Source organism: Tamandua tetradactyla, chromosome 12 (genome assembly GCF_023851605.1).
Source record: "Tamandua tetradactyla isolate mTamTet1 chromosome 12, mTamTet1.pri, whole genome shotgun sequence".
Taxonomy (NCBI): domain Eukaryota; kingdom Metazoa; phylum Chordata; class Mammalia; order Pilosa; family Myrmecophagidae; genus Tamandua; species Tamandua tetradactyla.
This window is the reverse complement of record NC_135338.1, coordinates 99,344,415-99,370,671: the sequence shown is the minus strand read 5'-3', so window position 1 is coordinate 99,370,671 and position 26,257 is coordinate 99,344,415. Positions and strand designations below refer to the sequence as shown.

Here is a 26,257-nt window from a genome sequence, read left to right as displayed (position 1 = left end):
CATGCGTGGCCATGTGCCTTCCCATGTGACAGAGAAACCCGGGATGCCAGCAGTTTTCCTCAGAGAAGGTATCTTCTTCTTGATGCCTTAAATTTGTACCTTTTCATGACCTAGAACTGTAAATTTGTAAACTAATATATGCCTATTGTAAAAGGCAACCCAGGACAGGCCACGGTGGCTCAGCAGGCAGAGTTCTCACGTGCCACACTGGAGATCCAGGTTCAATTCCCAGTGCCTGCCCATGCAAAAAAAAAAAAAAAAAAAGCCAACCCATTTCTGGTGTATTGCCTTATGAACACGACCACTTTAGCAAACTGAAACACCACCACTTTAGCAAACATCAGCCTCTCTGATATTGAGATACACCGTATAAGCAATAGAGGATCACCACTTCTTTGGGAACATTTTTTTCTCTTTGGTATATGTCATGGTCAGGTTCATGTATCAACTTGGCCAAATGGTGGTGCCTGTTTGTCTGATTGGGCAAGTGCTGGCCTGTCTGTTGTGATGAGGACATTTCATAGAATTAAATCATGATCACGTCAGCTGCATCCACAGCTGATTCCAGTTGTAATCAGCCAAAGGGGAATGTCTTCTGCAATGAGTGATGCTTAATCTAATCACTGGAAGCCTTTTAAGGAGGATTCAGAAGAGACAATCACTCTTCCTGCTTCGGCTGGCAAGCCTCTCCTGTAGAGTTCATCCAGACCCTCCATCAGAATTGTCGGCTTCAGAGCCTGCCCTGCAGATTTTGAACTCTGCGTTCCCATGGTCACATAAGACACTTTTATAAATTTTACATTTGCGAGTGTTCCCCATTGATTCTGTTTCTCTATAGAACCGTAATTAATACAGTATATAAAAAAATGGTCATCTTACAATTTATGTTATCTTAGAAGAATTATGGTGATATCTCAAGTAGGAACAAAAGATGCACAGGAAAAGAAAGATACTATAGTATTAAATCATGTATACGTCTTACTCTTGTTTGAGTGGAAGGAGGGGAGGGAAGCAGGAGTTTGGGGCTGCGCCGTGACCCCCAGCCCTTGATGACAGGCCTGCGGGAGGGAAAACTGAGTCACTCTGCAGGGGGCCCTGCATCGGGAGAGGGAGCCCCCCACCAAGGGCCCTGCTGGGGGTGGTGGATGGCAGAGCCTGCCAGGAGTGTTCATCTTGGGGCTCCCCTCCTTCAGAGGCTCTGCCCTGAGAAGGGGGGTACCAGCAGCAGCCACAGCCAGGCCATCCAGGCCCTGCCCACTGCAGCTTTGGGGCCTGCGGATCCAGGCCGGGGGAGGGGTCCTCGGAGACCCACTGAGCTCAGGCTGTCACTGCACCACTGTCACTGCCAAGGGAGTCACAGGCAGCACCCCAACCTGGTGGAGGAAGGGAGAATGCAGCCTGAGCTCTCAGGAATTCATGACAGTTCCCTTGTTGAGAAGAATCGTTACTTTGTCTCTTCACTGATGCAGGGCAATCCTCGACTCCATTTCCCTCTCATTCCAGATGCTCCATGGTCAAGCAGCTTTGACTCCTATTCTAGAGCTGTTACCAGTTACCTGTTGCTGTGTAACAGACAGTCCCAAACTTCTTGCACCGAACAACCACCATTTTACCACACTCATGGATTCCATGGCCCTGGAATCTGAAGGAGGCTCATCTCCATCCATGATATCTAAGTCACCCCCTGGAAGGATCAAATGGCTGGGGACTGGACTCATCTGGAAGCTTCTGGCTCCTGCCTGGGTGGCGAGACGCTGGGTTTGGCTGGGCCTGATGAGCCACGGGCCTCTGTGTGGCCTTTCCCATGGCCTCTCTCGTGGCCTCCATGTGGCCTCACCATCCGGCAGCCTCTGGGCAGCAAGTGTCCCACCGGGAGGGTCAGTGGCAGCCCAGGAACAAGGCTAAGCTGTCTGGCCTTTTATGGCCTCACTCCAGAGATCACCCACTTCAGGCGGTGGTCCCAAACCTGTCTGGGTTAAAGGGGGAGGGGCACGGACTCTACCCCATTGGCAGAATGGTAAAGAATTTGCAGCCGTGTTTTAAAATCTTCGCAGGAGCCCAACATTCCTGGTCAGAAGCAGAATAACTTATAGTATTTTTTATATTTGCTCACTGGGTAAATTAATGGGGAAGTCAGTATATTATGATGGTTAAGGGGAAATAACCTAAGCAAACGGTTAGTGTCCACTGTGGATGGAGACCCGCTGGCCGCCAGCATGACCCCTCGGTTAAAAGCTGACTTTGCCCTGTCTCTTGTCCATGTGCGTAAATGCTGTTCCCTCCAGGCCCGTTGTGACCTCACCATTAGCTGGCGACCCTGCCACCCACAGGGCACGCAGCGTTGGGAGCCTTGGGCGGGGGTCCTGGTGGCCGGCAGGTGTCCTTGCCACCTGGATGTGCTGGACCCCTGCCTGGCCCCTCCCCCACCCTGCATCCAGCTTGGGCATTTGGGGATGATTTCCTGGCACCGCAGCCCCTGCCCACTCGCCAGCTGCCCCCCACCACGGCAGGCCGGGCCCAAGCAAAAGAGATCAGAGTGGATCAGAGGAGCCTGGCCCCATCACTGACAAAGAAAAGATCCCTTGAAGGCAGGGTGCGAGACAGTTTACTTCTCTAATTGGGGCGTTCGCTTTGGGGAAAGAAAAAAAAAGCTTGATTAGAATATAAACATACGATTTCTCTGAAAGTAAAAAGGAAGTAAGTTCCAGGGGATCAGAGTCACCTTTCCTTCTTAAAGCCAGAGTCTCATCCATCCCTAAATGACTTTATTTTTTCCTGGGTAAAAAGAAGACCAGAAACCTCTGCTCAGAGGGCGCAGTGCCAGTGGGAGTGGAGCGCAGGGCCCGAAGCTGGCAGTGCCCAGGCCGGGTGCCCACTCGCGAGCGGAGCTCTGGGTGGGAGGCGTTTGTGCAGCTTGGGGGATCTGCGGCGTCCCGCCCGCCCCGCTCTCCGCTCCCCGTGAGGGTCAGACACGGCCCCCCCCCTGAAACGCCCCCAGAGTGTCTGCGCGCACGGAGCCCGACGTGCGCCCTGCGCAGGGATGTGGAACCCGGGGCACTGCCTCCTCTTCATCCTTCTGGCCCGAGCACAATTTGAAGGGCGTGGGGGGTGGGGGGGAGCCGCGGGGGGGCATGGAGTGGCCCCTCACAGACCCGGCCTGCTGCTCCCGGGGGCGGGGAGGGGGGGCTCCTGGCGGCGCAGGCCCCTCTACACGGCCACAGCCCGCGCCCAGCCGCGGAGGGCCCCGTGGGTCAGCTGGGCGGCTGTCCGCTCCCCGCCCCGGTGTGGCTGTGACCCCTGCCCCTTCCCCGCCTTCCCTCTCCGGCGCCCTCCTGTCCCCGCCCCCGCCCCCCTGCAGGCCCCGAGGCTCGGGTTCCTGCTGCAGGGCGCCCGATGCCCAGCGCCCGTGGCACAAGAGCCACGGAACTGGGGAATGGGCACCTGAGAACAACAGCGTCCCCCTGTCTTCCCGGGGGCCTCCGCAGGGAAGAGGCTGGCCTGTTCTCACCGCCTTTCTCCCTGCCCACCGCAGGACCCTGTGACAGATGCCAAACAGCCGCGGACAGACAGATGCAAGGCGGCCACGTCCTCCCCTCTCACCAGTATCTGCAGCTGGGCAGGCCATCTGCAGAGACCCAGGAGCCCCGGCTCGCCCCACGTCCAGCCGCGACCCGAGGACACTGTCCAGGCCCCGATGGCCCGGGCCGGGGGGCGGGGCCCCGGGTCTAAGGCTCAGGCGGGCGGCTGCCTGCTGGGTCAACCAGGCTTTATGGGAACACACCTCTCCTGCTCGTGTTGTGTCTATGAACCGTCTGCAGCTCCTTTTAACCTACAAGGACAACAGCAGAGACCAGAGGGCCCACAAAATCCAAAATACTTACTCTCTGGAAGAAAGCTACTGACCCTGCTCTGAAAGCATGACCCAGAGGCCTCCTACCTAATTCTGCCCACGCCCGCCAGCCAGTCCCTAGTCCATGGCCACACCTGGCTGCAAGGGGTGCTGGGAAATGTAGTCTTCATGCTAGGTGACCACACTTCCAGCTGAGTATTTATTACTTAAGGAGAAAGAAGAGCTATTGGGGGCAACCAGCTATCTGCCACACTGGGTCATGGGTCCTTCCACCAGATTTTGGTGCCTGTTATTCTTAAATTCTGAGCTTGTGAGGGTGTCGTTTCACCCCTGCCTCTGCTTCTTCACTGGGATACTTGGGCACTGCAGAGCAGTTTCACTCAAACACCCACATCCAGCCTCTTCCGAGCATCTTTTCCCTAAGCACTGACCAGGGCATCCTGGGCCCGCCTCCCCTGGGCTCCCAGGCATGACGTCTCTGCAGGCGGGGCTAGTCTCTCCTGACACTGAGGTCATCATCTACCACAGCTGGCCCCAGGGGAGCAAGTCCTCTCCACCTCTGGGGGTGGGAAGCGCCCCCAGGCAAGTCAGAAGCTCTTGCACCCCTTGAAGGTGGGCAAGTAGCATCATCTGCATGTCCCAGCAGATAAGGTCCCTCCTTGGTCCTGCTGTCTTCTCTGGTCCCCCTTGGGATCTGCGTCGCAGCTTTCTCCCATCCTGCCCCACAATGACAACTCCCTTTCTCCTCCACCCACAGCATGCAAGCCCTCAGGGTTGAGGATTCCCGAAACAGACGTGTAGCTTCTTCACGCCCTTCCTGACCTGCCCACCTCTTTTGAGTTTCTTCCCAAGGGCAGTCTTTGGTCCCATCACATCATCCTGGTGTCACCTGTGACATCATATTTACCACTCCTTTGTCTCGTGCTGAGGCACCTGGCGGCATCTGCTGAGCTCTCCTTTCTCTTCCAGGTTTCGTGGCTTCCAGCTTCAGGTGTAAGTGGGTTCCTCTCTGTTTCTGGGGTTTGCTTTCTGAAGCTTCTGTGCCCTTATCTCAGCTTCTGTTTGATTTCTCTGAATTTCACCCTCTTCTAGACTCAGACCCACCTGGAGCACACCAGATGAGAACCTGATCAAAGGTCCCACCCACAATAGGTCCACACCCACAGGGACGGATTCGCTCTAAGAACATGATTTTCTGGGGCCATTCAGCTCAAACCACCACACTTGATATGTGTTATGTGAGAAAGAACTGAGGCACCTGACTCAGGAAGGCCTGGGTTAGGGTTAGGGTGGAAAAGGGATTAGTATATTTCTATATCGTAATATATTACATTAGATAGATAGATTATACTAGAATATATTAAATATTAGAGTATTTCTATAAGGTTTGACTTTTTAAAAAAATAACAAGAATAATGATGAGCAAGTGTTGCTTTGATGATTAGAAAAAAAAGAACAATAAACACACACACACATACGTGAGATGGAACGTGTTCTGAATGGCCCAGAATGGCAGAACTGGGATCAAAGGGTAACTTCTTTGATGTAGTATCAGAAAGAACCTTCTGAGAAGTGGAGCAGTCCAATGTGAAAAGGGTTGCACTGACAGGTGATGAGATTCCTGTCTCTGATGGCATTCAAGCAAATGATGTATGACCACTTGATTACAAGCAGAATGAGGGATTTAACTAAGTGGGTATCCTAAGCAGTGGCCTTCTGATTACAAAGTAAGAGAAATCTAGAAATCTCAAAATATCTCAGACGGAATTTATGGAAAGAATTCACTTCTCACAGAATCCAAGGAAAAGGTGAACAACTGGGCTGCAGGGAGGGTGAGACTGAGACGAGCTCCAAGACACAGCCCCGCTGTGGTGACTCAGTGCCCAGCTCTGTGTCTGGGCTTTTCAGTGCAGACTCTTGCCTGAAAATCTGAAAGTCAATGGCAAGACTTACCCGAGTCAGGCATTCAGTCCCGATCCAATCAGCTCTGGCCATGGGGGCAGAGTCTCAGGACGCAAACCTAAAAACCAGGTACAGAGACCATCCATACTGCGGATGTAGAAATTTTCAGAAAATGTATAGGGGAGACACCCCCAAATGATATTTAGGGTCCTGTCCAAACTCAGGGCTCACTGATCCTGAGTCAAAAGTGACTTCACGCAGACAATGTTCTTCATGTGGTTGGAAAGAGGTCAGGACTAATGTTCAGCTGAAGGACTGGGCTGGATAAAGTGAGGGGATGACAGCAGGGGGACAAGGGCCATGGAAGGAAGGGGTGCGAAAGGCTAATTGTAGCCCATTGGTCAACCTGGAAGGCTTTGGTGGGATGCCATGAGGGTACACGTGCGTTAGGACAGAGCCACCATGGGCTGAATTGTACCTGTGTCCATGTGGTTTTTTTAAGTAAACTTTTTTATTTACAAATAGTTTGAGATTTATAAAAAGGTTTGCAGAAAGGTCACTTAACACCCCACACTCAGTTTCCCCTACTGTTTACTGGTACATTTATCACTATAAATGAGCTAGTATTAATACATTATTAACTAAATGCCATCACTTTATTTAGATTTCACTAGTTTCTCTGTTCATGTCCTTCTTCTGATCCAGGATTCCATCCAAGACAGCTATATTAGTGTCTTAAGGCTGCCTCAAAAAACTAGCACTCATTTGGTAGCTTAAAATAATATAAATTGGTTCTTTCACAGTTTTGGAGGTCAGAAATCTGAAATCTGAATAGCAGGTCACACTCTGAAGACTCTAGGGGAAAATCCTTCCTTGTCTCTTCCAGCTCCTGGTCACTCCAGGAGTTCTTGATCTTCTCAAAACTCCCTTTCCTATATCTTATGAGGACAGTAGTCATTGGATTTAGGGCCCACCTGAAACCCAGATAATCTCATCTCAAGGTCCTTAACTGGATGGTGTCTGTAAGACCCTACTTCCAAATAAAATCACACTCACAGAGGGTTAGGACTTGGACATATCTTTCTGGGAGACACAATTAAACCCATGACAATACCATATTACATTTAGTCATCATCTGTTCTCCAGTTCCTCTGGACTATGATAGTTTCTGAGGCTTTCCTTTTTTTTGATGACCTGGACAGTTCTGAGGAGTTCTGGTAAAGTTTTTGTGATTGTCTCTCACTTGAGTTTAACTGATGTTTATCTCCTGATCAGACAAGACTTATGGGATTGGGAGAGGAAGACCACAGAGGTGCACTGCCATTTTCAACATTACATATCAAGGGTGAGCTGTCAATTTGACTAACCCTGGGTGTAATGAACCTGGATTACCATGGATGGTGTGAACCTGGATCACCGTGGGGTGTGAACGTGGATCACCGTGGATGGTGTGAACCTGGATCACCGTGGATGGTGTGAACCTGGATCACCATGGGGTGTGAACTTGGATCACCGTGGATGGTGTGAACCTGGATCACTGTGAGGTGTGAACCTGGATCACTGTGGGTGAACCTGGATCACTGTGGATGGTGTGAACTTGGATCACTGTGGGGTGTGAACCTGGATCACTGTGGATGGAGTGAACCTGAATCACCGTGGATGGAGTGAACCTGGATCACTGTGGATGGAGTGGACCTGGATGACTGTGGATGGAGTGAACCTGGATCACTGTGGGTGAACCTGGATCGCTGTGGATGGTGTGAACCTGGATCACTGTGGATGGAGTGGACCTGGATCACTGTGGGTGAACCTGGATCACTGTGAATGGAGTTAACCTGGATCACTGTGGATGGAGTGAACCTGGATCACTGTGGATGGAGTGAACCTGGATCACTGTGGATGGAGTGGACCTGGATCACTGTGGGTGAACCTGGATCGCTGTGGATGGTGTGAACCTGGATCACTGTGGATGGAGTGGACCTGGATCACTGTGGGTGAACCTGGATCACTGTGAATGGAGTTAACCTGGATCACTGTGGATGGAGTGAACCTGGATCACTGTGGATGGAGTGAACCTGGATCACTGTGGATGGAGTGGACCTGGATCACTGTGGGTGAACCTGGATCGCTGTGGATGGTGTGAACCTGGATCACTGTGGATGGAGTGGACCTGGATCACTGTGGGTGAACCTGGATCACTGTGGATGGAGTGGGCCTGGATCACTGTGGATGGAGTGGGCCTGGATCACTGTGGATGGAGTGAACCTGGATCACTGTGGATGGAGTGGACCTGGATCACTGTGGGTGAACCTGGATCGCTGTGGATGGTGTGAACCTGGATCACTGTGGATGGAGTGGACCTGGATCACTGTGGGTGAACCTGGATCACTGTGAATGGAGTTAACCTGGATCACTGTGGATGGAGTGAACCTGGATCACTGTGGATGGAGTGAACCTGGATCACTGTGGATGGAGTGGACCTGGATCACTGTGGGTGAACCTGGATCACTGTGGATGGAGTGGGCCTGGATCACTGTGGGTGAACCTGGATCACTGTGGATGGAGTGGACCTGGATCACTGTGGGTGGACCTGGATCACTGTGGGGTGTGAACCTGGATCACTGTGGGTGGAGTGAACCTGAATCACCGTGGATGGAGTGAACCTGGATCACCGTGGATGGAGTGGACCTGGATCACTGTGGGTGAACCTGGATCACTGTGGGTGGAGTGAACCTGGATCACTGTGGGTGAACCTGGATCACTGTGAATGGAGTTAACCTGGATCACTGTGGATGGAGTGAACCTGGATCACTGTGGATGGAGTGAACCTGGATCACTGTGGATGGAGTGGACCTGGATCACTGTGGGTGAACCTGGATCGCTGTGGATGGTGTGAACCTGGATCACTGTGGATGGAGTGGACCTGGATCACTGTGGGTGAACCTGGATCGCTGTGGATGGTGTGAACCTGGATCACTGTGGATGGAGTGGACCTGGATCACTGTGGGTGAACCTGGATCACTGTGGATGGAGTGGGCCTGGATCACTGTGGGTGAACCTGGATCACTGTGGATGGAGTGGACCTGGATCACTGTGGGTGGACCTGGATCACTGTGGGGTGTGAACCTGGATCACTGTGGATGGAGTGAACCTGAATCACCGTGGATGGAGTGAACCTGGATCACCGTGGATGGAGTGGACCTGGATCACTGTGGATGGAGTGGACCTGGATCACTGTGGGTGAACCTGGATCGCTGTGGATGGTGTGAACCTGGATCACTGTGGATGGAGTGGACCTGGATCACTGTGGGTGAACCTGGATCACTGTGGATGGAGTGGGCCTGGATCACTGTGGGTGAACCTGGATCACTGTGGATGGAGTGGACCTGGATCACTGTGGATGGAGTGGACCTGGATCACTGTGGATGGAGTGAACCTGGATCACTGTGGATGGAGTGGACCTGGATCACTGTGGGTGAACCTGGATCGCTGTGGATGGTGTGAACCTGGATCACTGTGGATGGAGTGGACCTGGATCACTGTGGGTGAACCTGGATCACTGTGGATGGAGTGGGCCTGGATCACTGTGGGTGAACCTGGATCACTGTGGATGGAGTGGACCTGGATCACTGTGGGTGGACCTGGATCACTGTGGGGTGTGAACCTGGATCACTGTGGATGGAGTGAACCTGAATCACCGTGGATGGAGTGAACCTGGATCACCGTGGATGGAGTGGACCTGGATCACTGTGGGTGAACCTGGATCACTGTGGGTGGAGTGAACCTGGATCACTGTGGGTGAACCTGGATCACTGTGGATGGAGTGGACCTGGATCACTGTGGGTGAACCTGGATCGCTGTGGATGGTGTGAACCTGGATCACTGTGGATGGAGTGGACCTGGATCACTGTGGGTGAACCTGGATCACTGTGGATGGAGTGGGCCTGGATCACTGTGGGTGAACCTGGATCACTGTGGATGGAGTGGACCTGGATCACTGTGGGTGGACCTGGATCACTGTGGGGTGTGAACCTGGATCACTGTGGATGGAGTGAACCTGAATCACCGTGGATGGAGTGAACCTGGATCACCGTGGATGGAGTGGACCTGGATCACTGTGGGTGAACCTGGATCACTGTGGGTGGAGTGAACCTGGATCACTGTGGGTGAACCTGGATCACTGTGAATGGAGTTAACCTGGATCACTGTGGATGGAGTGAACCTGGATCACTGTGGATGGAGTGAACCTGGATCACTGTGGATGGAGTGGACCTGGATCACTGTGGGTGAACCTGGATCGCTGTGGATGGTGTGAACCTGGATCACTGTGGATGGAGTGGACCTGGATCACTGTGGGTGAACCTGGATCGCTGTGGATGGTGTGAACCTGGATCACTGTGGATGGAGTGGACCTGGATCACTGTGGGTGAACCTGGATCACTGTGGATGGAGTGGACCTGGATCACTGTGGGTGGACCTGGATCACTGTGGGGTGTGAACCTGGATCACTGTGGATGGAGTGAACCTGAATCACCGTGGATGGAGTGAACCTGGATCACCGTGGATGGAGTGGACCTGGATCACTGTGGGTGAACCTGGATCACTGTGGGTGGAGTGAACCTGGATCACTGTGGGTGAACCTGGATCACTGTGGATGGAGTGGACCTGGATCACTGTGGGTGAACCTGGATCACTGTGGGTGGAGTGAACCTGGATCACTGTGGATGGAGTGGACCTGGATCACTGTGGGTGAACCTGGATCACTGTGGGTGGAGTGAACCTGGATCACTGTGGATGGAGTGGACCTGGATCACTGTGGGTGAACCTGGATTGCTGTGGATGGTGTGAACCCAGATCACCTGGCTAAGGCAGTGTTTGCTGCAAAGTTACTTTCTTGTTCCCTTCTTCCCGTACAGCACTCTGTGGAAACAAGTCACTCAGCAGAGGCCATATTTAAAGGGTGGGAGTTATGTTCCACCTTGAGGAGAAAGTATTTGCATAAATTATTTGGAATTCTCTTGTCATGCAGTTTTGCATTCTCTTGTGTGAAAGACAAGGTTTCATGGGTTCCAACAAGAGCCCCACTGCCTCTGCCCAGTTCCCTGAGAGATTCTGAAGTGCATGACAACCCTATGAACAGAAAATCCCATAAGGAGTTTTCATTAACAGAAAATACTGCAGGACGACAGAGTTAAAAGTGTGGGCCATGAATCAGTGACGTACAGAATCTGTTTCTATGTCTGCAATAATGTAATTATAGAAATTGAGAGTCACATTCAGAAACTCTTGCAGAAATCTGACAGGGTGATTTTATTTAACAGGAGCTGATTGTGCCCCTGGGGGAGTTGGGGCAGAGTCTGAGTCGTGGCTGCAGAGACAAGGCCAAGGTTGAGCCATGGGATGTGGGAGTCAGGACAAGAACTTATGCTGCAGGGCTGAGAGGGAGGACTCTGGCCTTGAGACAAGGGTCCCTGGCCAGCCTATGGGGGTACAGGGGGTGGGGCTGGTGCCCAGTGGAACCAGAGCATGGAGCAGAAGCAGCGACGTGTCTGTGGCGCCAGCAGGGCAGCTGCTGACTAGGCCTCCTGTTCCTGGTGCCTCGGGCCAGGGTGGTCAGAACTAGGAAGCTGGCCTGACAGTATGAGCCCAGGGGCCATGGGGACAGGGTGCCTACAGGTCACTGCAGCCAAGCTTCTGGGGAAAATGAGAACTGAGGTAGGCGCAGCAGGGGCAGAGGGAGGGGACTGATGGGAATTCAAGAAGTAAGGATTAGAGGCAGGAAGAAACTCAGGTGGGAGAAGAAGCTGGAGCAGGCGGAGGGCAGGCTGCACAGCAGAGTCCCTTCCACGCTAGCAGCTAGTAGAGGGGAAGCATATAATTTGCAGAACTGCATGGCTGAGTTCAAATCCTCACTCTTCCTCTTTCCAGCTGTGCTACATTAGGCAAGTGACCTACCCTCTCTGGGCCTCTGACTCCTCAACTAGGAATACTAGTCTCTACCTCACAGAGTTGTTTTAAAGTTTGAGCTGAGATTATGAAGCACTGAGTGCAGTGTCTGGCACAGACATTTGTGGGTGTTACGATGTCACATAGAAAAGCAGTGAGAACATCAACTACTCTTTCCCAAACCATATTCATGGAACCCTCAACTAAGAGGTGCTTCCATCATAAAGTTCCTATGGTCAAATGCACTTGTAAAACGATTACATCATGGCCCTGTCAAGATCTGACAAGCCACCTGTGAAGACACCTGTTTATTTAGCACAGCATGTGCTAAGCCTCCGTGATTGTGGGACCCTCTTGCCTCGCAGAAGCGATTTCCACAGGAAAGACCCCATGCGGAGAATGCTGCAAGGCAGGCAGCTGAGGATCTGACCCAGGAGGAACACCTGGCAGGGGTGCACCCGGGCAGGACCCTAACGTTGGAGGCAGGAGATGGAGGCTCAGCAGGGCAGGGGAGGAGACTGCCCAGGCTTGGGTGGGGCCCCGACAGCAGACAGAGATGCATGGGGGGGGGGCTGGGGGAGACGGTAGAAGGCCAGGATGCTGTGTGGAGGCAAGAGAGAGAGAGAAGGAAGCAGAGGCAACTCTGAGAGTTCTCCTTTGGGAAGCAGGAAATGGGGAGCCGAAGGCAGCTGAGTGGGGGAGGGGGGCGCCCCTCCCTAACTGTGTGCCTTGGGGGTGGGGGTGGGGGTGGGTGCTGAGCCCTGCGGTTTCTGGACGGCCCCGCAGAGCAAAGGGGGCCTAAGCGCATTGGGTGTGGTTGTAAAATCGACAGCAGTTGTCCAGGGCCACGGTGCTGGGCTCCAGACTGGTGTGAAAAGAAAGCAAAGGCTACGGTTTGAGCTCCAGGCCCAGCCAGCGGCGCTGCCCCGTGTCCCCGGGCCGCCCCGCTCCGCTTCCGGCCCGCCCCACCAGCCGCAGCCCCCTCGTCGGACCCGGCGCTGGGGCTCACCTCTGGAAGACGTCCCGGCAGCACTGATACACCTCAAAGCTGGTGCTGCTGAGCGTCGTGTTCAGGAGGGACGCGCAGCTGACCGCAAGCCCCTGGGGCGCGTAGAGGACACCTGTGGGGGGACCGCAGCTGCTGGGCAGGGCCGGGGCCGGGGGCCCCCCGAGCGCGCCAGGCCAGCACCCACCTGCCACGCAGGCGTTCACGAGGGACACGCAGGCCCCCGTGAGGAGCGCCCGCAGCACGATCTGGGAGAAGTCGCTCCTCCGCTGAGGGACCATGGAAGCTGCAGGGCGACCACGCTCAGGGCCAGGAAGCCGCCCTGGCTGACCTGCCCACCCCTCCCCGCCGGGGCGCGGGGCAGCGTGGGGTCTGGGGGCCTCCTGGGCTGGCTCGGGCCCAGGCCTGGCCGCATCCCGCAGATGTCGAGGGAAGGTGAGTCCGGAGGCGGGCAGCTGGAGGAACGCAGGCTCAGCACATCCGGCTGCGGGCCCGGGCCCTCACCTCCGCCACATCCATCTCCTGCTCGGTAAAGCGGGCTCCAGCTCGCACGGCGGCCGCGGGGAGCGAAGTCACGCGTTGGGAGCTGAGGCCTGGCAGAGGCGGCCTCCCCAGGCCCCGGCCCGCTGCCCGCAGTGGGGGGTGGGAGTCGGGGGCCACAGCCTCAGGCGGACAAGCCCCCCCGCACCCCATCTCCCCCAGAGCCTGGAGTCAGGCTTGGCCGGGGCAGCCCAGATGCCAACTTCCTGGGCCCCAGCAGAGGCTTCACGGGCTCTGAACAAAGGGGTCAAGGGAGGCCTGCAGGCCCCCCACTCCTCGTATCAGAGCCAGGACGCAATTCCAGGTCCCCAACTCCAGGGTCACTGGGGAGACCCCAGAGGACTCACTCAGGCCTCCCAGCATGATCCCAATGGAGCTGAAGTTGGCAAATCCACAGAGGGCAAACGTCGTGAGGATTTCTGCTCTGATCTGAAAATGCAGAAGATGGGTGAGGAGGAGGCCCTCCCCCGATGGGATGGGAGCACCCTGACATGCTCTAGGTTCCCGGTCTTAATTCAGCTTGGGTGACCCTGACATGTGCAGCCCCTGTGTGCTGCCCCCTCCCAGGCCTTGCCCACCCACTACACCTCACACCATGTAAAAAAATTAATTCTGGATTACTGAAACAGATACATACTAATACTTTTAATATCAAACAACAGAAACACAGGATGCCAAGATGGTATTATTACGCTCATTTTGGAGAGGAGCAAACGGACACTGAGAGATGTTAAGTCACTGAGGAAGTTCCTGCAGCAAGAAGACAGCGGTGCCAGAACTCGGCCTGTTCTGCCTGACTCCAGAGCACGCGCTCTTAGCTACCTCACCTGCTGTTTCAGGAACTTAACACTTAGGAGAGTTCTGGAATGGAGATAATTTTCTAAGTTTAGAAATAACTGAAGAAATCACAAAGGAAGAGATTGGGTGTCAAGACTTGTGTAAAATAAAATTCCTGCATATCAAAATAAAATTTTAAAAAGAGTAGGAAAAAAATCCGTAGAAAATAGAAAAGTGAATGTCTTTCCAACAAAAAAAAGTTTATACAAATTAATGGAAAAATCACATGCCATAGAGCAGCTCGACTAATCTCCTTAAAGTTGTAGAGCCAAGTCCCAGCAGCCTCTAGGGCTCCTCACCCGTGTCACACCTACGCGCCTACCCCTCCCCTGCACGCCTGCCCCACCCCTGCGCATCTGCTCCCTCCCCTGCGCGTCTACCCCACCCCTGTGCCCCTGTCCCCTCCCCTGCCCCACCCCTGCGCATCTGCTCCCTCCCCTGCGCCCGAGTGCCCTGCCCTGCTCACTCAGGTCTCTCGCACACCGGGCTCTTTCCCACTCCAGGGCCCTTGCCCGCCCTGCTCCCCGCCTGGGGGCTGCCCTTTCCCTTCTCCTCCCTCCAAGTCTTGGCCTAAATGCTGACTCTGGGAGGACTTTTCCGACCAGCCCAGCCCAGGAAGACCTCTCCCTCATTTCTCTTGCTTTCCTTCTTAGAGCTTGCCAAGATTTGTGATTATTTTATTGATTCCTTTTCTTTCTTTTATTTGCCTGTGTCCACAAGCGCAGGAACCATGTCTGCCTAATTCCCTTTTCATCCCCAGGGCCTAGCAACGTGCCTGGCACCAAAGGGTCAGGAAAAATGTTTGCTGAAGGAATGAAGGTAATCAGAAAGCAATCATGGAGGCGTGTGCCCTTGGAAGCCTCTGAGGAGGGGGTGAAACTGGAGGTGAGGATAGGATGAGGGGAAAGTCTGCTGTTTGCTCCATACAAACCTATTTGTGAAGCTAATGGTACAGTCCTTTGTAACTTAAAAAATAATTTAAGATACAAGAAAACATTTTTAATGTTAAAAGTTCCTAGAAACCCAAGAAGTGAAAAATTAAAACAATGAGCTATTATTTGCTCATTAAAATAGCAAAACTTTTTTTCTTTTTTTTAGCAGGTTGCTCAGTGCAGTTTGGTGTGCGGTGGCCCAGCTGGTGGCAATTTCAGGGAAAGTCACTGGCCGCAGCCACTTGAGGCTGTGGGCCACATGATCAGGTCCCCCCACACCTGGGAAGGCTGCTAAGGAAACGGTTCAAGAGCAAGGAACAGTTCTGTGCACAGATACTCACTTCAACTTCGGTAAACAGTCAAATAATGGACTGAGCCTCAGTGGCCCCACAGCAGGGGACTGGCTTAAACACGTAGGGATACACATACTGAAAAGGATGCCTATGTCCAAATAGTAAGTGAAAAAAATGCTGGCTACGATACAGCATAGATACTCTAATGACAACTGCAAAAACGCTGTCTTAAAAAGAATCAAAGGGGGCGGGCCGCGGTGGCTCAGCGGGCAGGAGTGCTTGCCTGCCATGCCGGAGGACCCCGGTTCGATTCCCGGCCCCAGCCCATGTAAAAAACAAACAAACAAACAAAATATAATAAAACAAGAAAATGTTTAAAGATGTTTCCCTTTCTTCCATCCTTCCTTCCTTCTCTGTCTTTCCTTCCTTTAAAAAAAAAAAAAAAAAAAAAAAAAAAGAATCAAAGGGTAGGCCACGGTGGTTCAGCAGGCAAGAATGCTTGCCTGCCATGCCAGAGTAGGACCCGCGTTCGTTTCCCGGTGCCTGCCCATGTAAAAAAAAAAAAGAGAGAATCAAAGAGAATGTATAAAATGACAATTGCTGTGATGTCAGGTTGGTGAGATTATGGGTACTTTTTTCATTCTCAGTAATGTGGCATGGAGCTTTTATTATTTGAGAGGTTACTTTTATAGAGCTTTTCTATTTTTTTTAATAGATTTTAACAGAAAATGCCAGCTCCGGAGCAGAATTCAATAAAATAGCAGTGCACATGGTGGCAATGTCTCCCGTCTCACTGATGGCTTCCTGGGGGGCAGTCGTGGCAGGTGCCACACCTGCTGCCCCAATACAGAGACAAGGTCCCTGGCTGACCAGAGGCCACGCAGGACGGGGCTATCTCGGCTCTCTCAACAGCACTGTCCCCTGCCTCCTAAGACGCCTCAAGACAGATGGCAGCAAAGCCTGCAGCCATCTTGTCTCCGAGGGCATTGGGTGTGACAAGGAAACTGCCACCTCGGGGTGTCTCAGCCAGGCCCAGGGCACTCACGGAGATCCACTGCTTCCTGGAGCCAACCCACTCCTCGACGCCCGCGAGGCGCCGCTGCTTGTACTTGGAGAGCTCCTGATAGGCCACAAACTCGTTCAGAAACAGCTTGGTCCCCAGCAGCTCAGCCACCACCGCGCAGTCCTCCCAGGTCACGCCCATCAGGAAGGCCACTGGCCGCAGGATGTAGGAGCAGATGAGCTGAGGACAAAAGAGCAAGGGCAGGAGCTGGCGCCCAGAGCCGGGCCAGCTCGGTCTGCCCCCCTCCCCAGGCAGGCCCAGCCCGGGACCACCGTGCCCCGCGGTGGAGGGGGGCAGCTGGAGCTGCACCTGGAAGCTGAGCTCTGGGATGTCCACCATGCCCCCCAGCCAGGCGAGGGCAGCGTTGACGAAGGCCAGCACGGCCAGGAACGCTATCAGGTTGGCGGCGATGTTGGCCACGACCCTCACCGAGACGGCGGCCCCACTGCTGGCCGCATCCAGGAGATTCTGGGCCTCTCTGGGGTTAGGTCAAGACAGAGGGTGACGGTGACCACAGAGCGTTTAGAGGGAACGGGGTGGTGACAACGCGTGGCTGGCCCTCCCTGCACCCGGGGTATGGACAGATGGGTAAAAAACTGAGAACAAAAAAAGAAATCATAGGGGAGAGGGGTGAAGGGGTGAAGGGGTAAAAAGAACTGGGTAGACTGCGATACTAGTGGTGAATGAGAGGGAGGGGCCGGGGGATGGCATGGATGGGTTTTTTCTTTTTGTTTCTTTTTTCTGGAGTATTGCAAATGTTCTAAAAATGACCACGGTGATGAATATACCACTAGGGGATGATATGATGAGCCACTGACTGTATACTTTGGATGGACTGTATGTGCGTGAAGCTATCTCAATTTTAAAAAAAAAGCAAACAATGGCTCTTGACTTGTCCCCACAGATAGTGGGGGTCCCTTTGTACAGGCTTGCACTTTCTGGGTCCCTGTGAGACCCAAAGAGGGAAAGGGGGTGACCCCAGCGCCAAAAGAAACCCCCGCCACCCTGCCCGGAGGCTGCACGAAGGGAGGCTAAGCCCAAATCCACACCGGATTTGGGGGATTTCATCCCAAAAGAGAAGGGTCAAATATTTCATTAATAATTTTACACTGATTACATCTGGGAGGATAACCATTTGGGAATAGTGAGTTAAATAGGGTCTATGACAAAATTCATTCATTTCACCTGCTTCCCTGTACTTTCTACAATGGCGACCAGAGCGCTACTCCAGCCCCTCGGCACGTGTGCCCACGTGTGCCCCAGCACATCTTTCCAAAGTGGGCCCTTTCCAACTGTTTCACAGCTTAACTCCTACACAGCGTTTGTGAAGATGCTCACAGAGGCGGGTGTGAGGCCGGCCGGAGCTCAGCGAGGGCCCCACTGCTGAGCAGGCCCCAGGAGTGCAGGGCGGACGGGGGGCAGCAAGCCTCTCCAGGCCTCTTGGAGCCTCCTCACCGTGCACGCCAGGCCGCTGGCCCACGAGCCAGGCCCCGCACTCCACACTCAGCCTCCTGCTGCCCAGGGACGGAAGCTGGGGTGTGAGAGCTGGAGTGTGCGCCTCTGAGAGTGCAGCTGCAGTGTGAGCAGTGGGAGGAGAGGCCGTGCTGGGCTGCTGGAGACCAGGACAGGCAGAGCCGGCAGGGCCGTGCCCCCTGTGCGCTGGCCCTCCCCTTCCCCACTGGCCCGCGCTCACCCATAGGTCAGCATCACCCCTTCCTCGCTCCTGAACTTGGACTCCTCCACCTCCGGGTAGACCAGCTTGGAGAGGGCCAGAGCACAAGGGGCGGCCATCACGGAGGCAGCGATCAACGAGGCCGCGTCAATCTGCAAGAGCACGGATGGGGATTGTAGGGGACAGTCAGGGACATGCTGGGACAGCAAGGGTGGGCCAGGGCAGCAGGAGACGTGTGCTGGCATTACTGCTGTCATCATTAACAAGAATAATACCTTCTGTGGGGGGGGGGGTCACAGCTCGGATGCACAGAGCCCCCCATTTCCCCCAGTTCCTGTCGGTCAGGCAGAGCTGGGATTAGTATCCTATTTTACAGACAAGGAAACCGAGGCCTAAAAGGATTCACTATGCCTCACCTAAGAGAAAGGAAGAGGAGTAATTGGAACCCATCAGGTCTTTTACCTTCAAGGTTCTTCCCTTCCTTCTAGGCTGTCTCCCTTGGACGGCTAATCCAGGGGCCGATGCACCATGAACTGTGTTCACGCTGACTGCAGACCAAGCTCATGTCACCTGAGTGCTGGGGTGGCTCTAAGTGGTGACTCGATTTGACCCTTTAGTGGAGGAATGTATTCCCTGCTTGAATCTCACTGCGACAGGGAACTCACTATTCAGGGCCACCTGGGACGCCCGCTTGTGCGGCCAGATGGCCCCACTGGGGAACTCTGCCTAGTCCAACAGCCTCTCCCTGGCCCTGGGGCTGCCCTGGAATCCTGGTGTGGAAACCCTGCCTGCGGTGGGGGGCACCCCTCAGCCCCTGGGAGGCTCCCTTCCTGAATTCTCATCCTCACTGTGCCCCCAGTCCCTCTGCTCCCTCTTCTCTTCCAGGGACAGATGCGACACCTTTCCCCACCATTGTTATTTACCAAGTGGGAAAATTAAAACCAACCCAAACATGCAACCGTGGGGGAATGGCTCAGCAGTGTCAGGCTGCCATCACAACGATAGTTTCCAACCTCACAATAATGTCGGGAAATGCCCACAAAATTGTATAGTGAGCACAACCACAACTATGGGGGGAAACTATGCATAAAAGAAGACCAGAAAGGGATATATCAAGATGTCAACAAACTGGCTGAGCCTGGCTAGCGGAACCACAGCTGGTTTTCTTTTCTTTCTGCTTTTTGATAGCTTTCAAAATGTCCACAACAACATATATTGCTTTTGAACACAGAAAAGTAAAATGGACTTTTTCTTCTTAAAAAGTCTTAAACTTTTTTTTTTCTTTTCAAAAAGAAAAAGAAAAAGGGGAGGTGAGTATGAGCTGCATGCTCGGTCCAAAACAGGAGAGGCAAAGCCCGGGGAGGCGTCCCCTTATCCTCTCCGAGAAGCGCCCAGCCTGGGAAGAGCAATGTGCTTCTTTTCTTCCCCTTTTAATCCTCATTTGTTCCTTTTCAACAATAAGCAGAAAAAAACTTAAAATATGGCACAAGCATCATGCCCAGCTGCCCCAGCCCTTGCTGGGCTGAGTGAGCCTCGGCCAAGTGCAGCCCTAGGCTCTGCGCACCCCAGCTTAGCTGCCCGGCTCTAGTTGGGACCATGCCACCCCCAGGGCCTGAGACTTTCCCCTCATCGGCCAGGACCCTTCCCCTTCCTCCAGCTTGGTGATGCCATCTGGTCTGTAAACTTGAGTCTCAGTAGGACACACCCTGCAGGTCTCACAATGTCCCCTGGGTGGGGCCAGCTGTAGCCGTGGCCTCAGATGCCCACCGGCCCACTGCCTGCTCGCTGGGGACAGGGCTCAGGCCGGGCTCCAGGGGGCATGGGGCCCCCACTGCTGGCCACCTGTCCGGGGGGGTGGACAACTCCCAGGCTTGCTTCCCAGGCATGTGCCAGGCATGCCCCAGCATCCCAGGCATCCCAGGACCCTCTCCGCCAGAGGCCTGCTCCCTCTGCCCCAAAGTATCCCATGTGAAAAGGGATAAAGGCCAAGGTCCTCAATTTGAATTTTCAAAAGGAAGTTGACCAAGAGAGGAAACGAATGCAGACAACTATAAAGCATAAAACAGCCAGCTTCAGAAGGACAGATTTCAGCCCTAACAGAAAAGAACTGACACTTACTTATTCAGCACCATTCTACACGTCCTCTGTTACTTGCTGCACTTAACCTCTTACTTGGCTGGGAGGTGGGGGCAGCTCTGCCCATTTTACAGGTGCAGAGATGCTCCCGTGGCCCTGTCAGGGCAGCCCCCACCCCGTGCCGGGCCCCCACTCTCACGTTCCCGCTACAGTGCCCAATGCGGGCACAGCTCAGGGCACACATCTGCTGTCCTACCTCGTCCCAGAGCCGAGGCGGGCAGAGAGCAGCGCATAGGGCTAGCAGGGGGAGCTGGGCCTACTTAGAGCCTTCCGGAACAGCCGTGGGGACGGAGCCCCAGGTGGAGGTCAAGAAAGGGGGCCATCACCTGACCCTGGGAGCTCTGCGGGGGATGACCCAGATGAGCACAGCCAGGAGGGAGAAGATGCACAGGACATGTAGGGCTTTCATTTTCTTTAGCAGCCATATTCAAAAAGTAAAAAGAAACAGGTGAAATAAATTTTAAGAATATATTCCCCTTAACTTAGTATATCCTAAATATTTTCTTTCTACTGCGTTATCAATATAAAATGATCAATGAACTATTTTGCATTTTCATATGAAGCCTCGCAGCACATGTAATTCCAGACGCTACACTTCCAAAGCGCACAGGCTGCCCGAGACGGCGCGGGTCGGGAAGCGGCAGCAGAAGGGACGCGGGCAGAGGCAGTGAGCACCGACGAGAAGGGCTGGGATGTGCGAGCCTGGAAGGGGGAGCTCGAGGGGCCCGGAGCCCAAGGCACGCGACGGATCGAGGGGTCCCTGGAGGCGCTAAAGGCGAGGCAGAGGCACGCGCGGGGCGGGCGGAGGGGAGCCGCTCCCGAGGCGGGGCCGGGTGGGGGGAGCCGGGTCCGGGCGGAGGGAGCCGCTCCGGAGGCCGGGCCGGGGTGGTGGGTGGGGATGGGGGCAGCGGCCGCGAGGGCGGGCTTTTCTGTTGGGCCCCGATGGTTGTGGCCTGGGGCTTCCCAAGTGGAGCCTGTGGGCTCGGTAGAAGGGGCCTTGAACGTGGAAAGGAAAAGACCTGATGGGTTCTAATTCCTTCTCTTCCTTGGTCTTGGGTAGGGGTATTGAATCCTTGTCAGTTTCCTTGTCTGTAAAATGGGGATAGTCATACCTGCCCTGCCTAATTTACAGAGGAACTGGGGTGGGACAGGAGGTTCTGTGCAGAGAACCGTGACCATCTCCATATAAAGGTATTAAATTAATCGCGCTGACAGCGGCGATGACCACGACCACACAGCAGTGGGTCAGGGCACTTGCGTCCCCTGCAGCCCTTACTGCCAGACATTTAGGTTACTTCCTGTTTTTTGCTATTACTAATAAAGTTGGAATTTTGCCTTTTTTGGAACACTTGTGAGAATATTTCTGTTATACAATTCCTGTTTGCATTGAAGGGAGGGCATATTTTTAAATGAACTGGTAGAGGCCTCCAAAAAGGTCACAGCAAATTGTACTCCCACCAAGAGTGCCTGACCACTCCACATGCTTGCATTTTTAAAGGCATATAAAGTGTTGCATATCTGTCAGAAGACAACTGTTATTAATATCTTTGACCCCTAGTGAGATCAAACATATTTTAAAATAAATTTATGACCTACTTTCTATTTACATTCTATATTTATCAGCTATGAATAAACTGTCAATACTGGTTCATCAATTGTGACAAATGCAACACGCTCATGCAGGATGTTGCTGACGGAGAGCTGGGGAAGTGGTTTATGGGAAGACTAGTTTCTGTGCAATTTTTCTATGAACCTAAAAGTGCTCTCAAAGTAAAGTTAATTTTTCAAATAAATAAGTACATTTATGAACTATTTCCTCCCAATCAATCATTTTAACTTTTTTACATAGTGCAAGAATTATTATTTTCATTAGTCAGCTCTGTTCAACCTTTTCCTGTATACTTCTGTTTCATGTCATGCTTAGAATGTTACAAGAAAAAAACAAGTTGCAGAAAAGTACTGAGTAGAATTTACTCACCATTAGTAAAAAAGAAAGCAAGTATGTATACACACAGGTATATAAACCTAAATGACTGTGTTTGCACCGACAAGCCTGGAGTGGCAACTTCTCAGTCGGTGGTTCTCACACCCGAGTGAGCAGCCCCATCACCTGGGGTGCTGATTAAGCCAAGAGTGCTGAGTCCACTCCCCAGGGCTTCTAATTCAGTAGGTCTGGAGTAGGGCCTTAGAATTTGTATTTCTAAAAGTTTCCCAGCTGCTGCTGCCGCCAGTCCAGTAACCATACTGTGAGAACTATGCCGAGAACACTGCTCAGAGCTATGAAAAAGCAGTTGTCCCGGGGAAAGGGACTTCGGAAGACAGACTTTTTTTTTTTTAAATGTTTACTTATCCACAGCTGCAACAATCAATAATTACTCTGGTAGTTAAAAGGAAATAAAGAAAAGCTGCATGCGAAAACATAAATAAATACCAAGTGTTTTATCGCCAGGCCCTGCATAGGAAATACCTCTAGAAATTCAACTCTGCCTGCCCTGCACAAGTGCTGTCCTTGGTTTATGGGTCTGATTCACACCTCCAGAATTTGACCTAGAAATGCATTGTACGCAGAAAGCTGCACAAGCAACAACTTCGGAGCAGAGTTGGGACCTGAGCACAGAGAGTGGGAGTCGGGAAAGAGGGGGGCACATCTCCAGGGATGCCCTTGATGAGGGGCTGTGGGGGAAGAAGAATAAGTTTTGGAGTCAGATCTGGATTCAAATCCTGACTCTGGGCACCTCCCCTTCTTCAAGTCTCAATTTCCTCATCTGTAAAGTGAGCTAATAAATCAAGCGCATTGCGTGGCCGGCAGCTGGTGCTCAGTAAACGGGACCCTGGGACTCTTTGCTCCCAACGGCCACGGGAGAAGCCTGGCCCAGGGGTCCAGCCACCAGGCCTGCCTTAGTGAGGTCCCTGTCACCGGAGGGCTGTGATGGAGCACATGGGGCCCTGGGGTGGCGCTGGAGGGAGGCCCGGGGTCCTTTCCGGGACCGGCTGCAGGGAGGGCTCCACATACCCCAAAGGAGATGTAGGCGCCCAGCAGGCTGCCCGCGATGGTGGCGTAGCCCCCAGTCATGACGACGTGGACTTCAGAGAGTGTCATGTCTGCCAAGTAGGGCCGGATCAGGAGAGGAGCCTCGGTCTGCAAACGGGAAAGAGTCAGACAGCCAGAGTTGCGGGATTGCGGTGGGCACCGAGCCGCCGGCCTCCTGGGAGGGGCAGGGCACAGTGAGCGCTGGGGTGCCCCAGAGGGAAGACAGCAGGGTGGGTAAGGCTGCGGTCTGTACTTGCTGACCCTGAGAAGTGCCTCACATGCATTACTCATTCTCCTGGGACAGAGGCGACCGCCCCATCCTCCAGGAGAGCAGACAGAGGCTCAGAGAGATGAAAACAATCACTCCTGCTCGTGCATAGGGATGGGAAGAGGATCTAACACCTGTCCTGACTTCTTAATGAAGCCAGGGAGGTCGCCAAATACAAAGGAGCTGGGACACTAGATTGTGTGTTTACTTCAGGGCACCTGGGGAAGCCTGGAGCTGTTATTTCGTTCATTCATTCACCCACTCATTGAATAGTTCTTCAGTACCTAGTCTGCGCCAGGTACCTTTCCATGAATAGGGTGCACGAGACAAAGTCCTGCCCTGGCCGAGCTTACGCCTTAAGTGCAGTAAGAGGAAGACATGTGGGAACAGGGATGGTGTGTGTGTGTGTGAAGAATCAACAAGCAATCAAAAGTAAGCCATGAAATCTTCGGTGGTGATAAAAGCTATGAAGATACATGAAAGAGAATGCTAGGGGGTACTTAAACTAGATTAAATCGGGGCCAAGGCCCCAAGGCAGGAAGAAGCTTGGCAAGTGTGAAGGCCAGTGTATCTGCAGAGAGTGACGGTGGGATGTGGGTCAAGGTGCAGCAGGAGGAATGTGGCATCTTCACACAGAGACTGTTACTCCGCCGTGAAAGGGAATGGAGTTCTGAAATAGGTCACAAAACTTGAAAACGTTTTGTTGAATGAAATAAGCCAGACACAAAGGGACAGATATTGTATGATGTCACTTACATGAAATACCTAGAACATGCAAATTTAGAGGCAGAAAGTAGATTAGAGGTTACCAGGGACAGTTTCCTTTTGGGATGGTGGAGAAGTTCTGGTGATGGAGGAGGCGATGGTGGCATAACATGGTGAGTGTGGTTAAAATACTAAATTGTGTACTTTTAAGTGGCTAAAGTGGGAAATGTTATGTTGCCATGTGTTACCACAATTAGAAAAAAAAAAAGGATGGAGGGGGAAGAGGGCAGGTGGGCCAGAGGGCCGGTGAGTCGGGATGAGGATGCGGAGTGGTCTATGTACAGAGTGGTCTGGGCAGATGTGTTTTTGAAAGGTCACTCCAGGTTATCTGGAAAGGATGGATGGTAGGGGCAGGAGTGGAAGGTGGAGGCAGCTGCCACGTCCAGGTGCGGACAAGACAAGGGCAGCTCGAGCAGATGCAGCAAAGGAGAAGAAGGGCAGCAGGGCAAGCCTGGGGGCGGGGTGGGGATGACACGCAGAGGTGGCAGGACTTGAGGGCCGACTGAATGCTGGGGGTGAGGGGAGGAGGGGAAGGAAGGGTGAGGTCTCCATTTCTATCTGAATAACCGGGTGGAGGATGTTCATTTAGTGAGGAGGGGAAGCCTGGGGGACCTCCCCGAGTTTGATGATGGAGGGAATCCACGGCTCTATTCGCTTGGAATTAGCATCTTAAGTCTGAGACGCCCATGAGATATCAAAGGGGAGGATGGAGGAGGCAACTGGATATATCAGACCAGAGTTTGGGGAAGATACCAGGACTGTAGCTCTGGACCTGGGAGACATTTAAAGTATTTAGAGACATGAGCCGGTGTGATGCCCTTTGAGGGGAGCATGGCTTTAGAAGCGGGCCTGGCTCCCCAACATAGGGAGGGTAAAAAGATGCAGCCTGTTGGTGAAGGCTCCCTATTGTCTCCCCTTGTAGTAAATGAGAGGAAGACACTGAGGTCTGGGCCAACAACTTGTTCAAAGCTAAATCACATTTGGAGTGCTTCACATGACCCAATGTCACATTCACCTAAAATTTTGGCAAAAAACATTTATCACAATTGCAGATTTATAAAATAAATGATTTTGTACTTTTGGTATCCTCCTTCCTCTTTCGCCTTATTCTGAACACTGAGGAATTTTTGCACCATTTATTTGAGAGCATGTCTGCTTTAGTTGCCTAAAAATATCTTTGAAATGCTCAACAAGCAACATGCTTGCACCCTAGCAAAGACATGAAGAGAGTCCAATCTTTTCAAAACAGTCCAATCATATATGGCATTATTTTGGCAAATGTGTGTCTCAGTAACTCAAATGTTCAGCAGGTGGACCAGGATGGAACTGGAATATCCTTCAGAGTCTCACCAGAAGAGGGTCCAGGCCTCTTGAAAGGGACCCAGGACTGTTAGTGCCTTCACAGTTACAGTAGCTTTGGATAATACACTTTCAGAAAGAGGGGAGCCCTGGCCAGCAAGGAAAAAGCCTGGATTCTAAGTCTTAACTTGAAGATCATGGAATCTTGGCCAAGTTATTCCTATCTCTTGAGCCTCAGTTTCCTCATAGATAAAAAGAGAAAGTTGGACTCCATGTGAAGGATTGTGAGTCTCTAAGCTGATGAAGACAGACTAAGCCTAGAGTGGTAGGAGGAGCCAGCAGGAGGAGGGTGTGACCAGGCAGAGCATGTCCTCCCCAAATGGCACGTTCATGAGGCAGCAGCTTTTGGTGACTCTGGGAAAAGGCTCACATGGCTCTTTCTCTGACTGAAACAGAGCTCCGGGGTCCCAGGACACCCCACCCTCTCCAGGATGTTGATGATGAGCATTAGGGCAGAAGACTGCAGCACCCACCTGGCTCACAAAGATGTTTCCAGCCACGCTCAAGGTCTCAGTGGCCGTGGTGCCCATGGTGACCTGCATCAGCCAAGCAATCTAGAAGCAAGCAGGGTGTACTTTGGCATCACCAAACCACGGAATCAGAGAGAACCAGGGGTGGAAATACTTCACAAGTCTCCCACTCCCAACTCAATGTAGG

The 26,257-nt window shown here is 52.9% G+C and overlaps 1 protein-coding gene across 1 annotated transcript in view; it reads right to left on the bottom strand.

Moving 5' to 3' along the window:
- Positions 1-11,047: 11,047 nt before the first annotated feature.
- Positions 11,048-26,257, bottom strand: part of SLC28A1 (solute carrier family 28 member 1) — a 40,866-nt gene continuing 25,656 nt past the window's right edge. The window contains exons 11-19 of the mRNA XM_077122329.1: positions 26,074-26,154; positions 23,191-23,316; positions 18,063-18,193; positions 16,679-16,847; positions 16,352-16,549; positions 13,592-13,673; positions 12,892-12,990; positions 12,708-12,819; positions 11,048-12,563 (exon numbers count right to left, since the gene is read on the bottom strand). Of these exons, the coding sequence (XP_076978444.1) occupies positions 12,497-12,563; positions 12,708-12,819; positions 12,892-12,990; positions 13,592-13,673; positions 16,352-16,549; positions 16,679-16,847; positions 18,063-18,193; positions 23,191-23,316; positions 26,074-26,154 (1,065 nt within the window). The 3' untranslated portion in view covers positions 11,048-12,496. The remainder of the gene's footprint in view (positions 12,564-12,707; positions 12,820-12,891; positions 12,991-13,591; positions 13,674-16,351; positions 16,550-16,678; positions 16,848-18,062; positions 18,194-23,190; positions 23,317-26,073; positions 26,155-26,257) is intronic.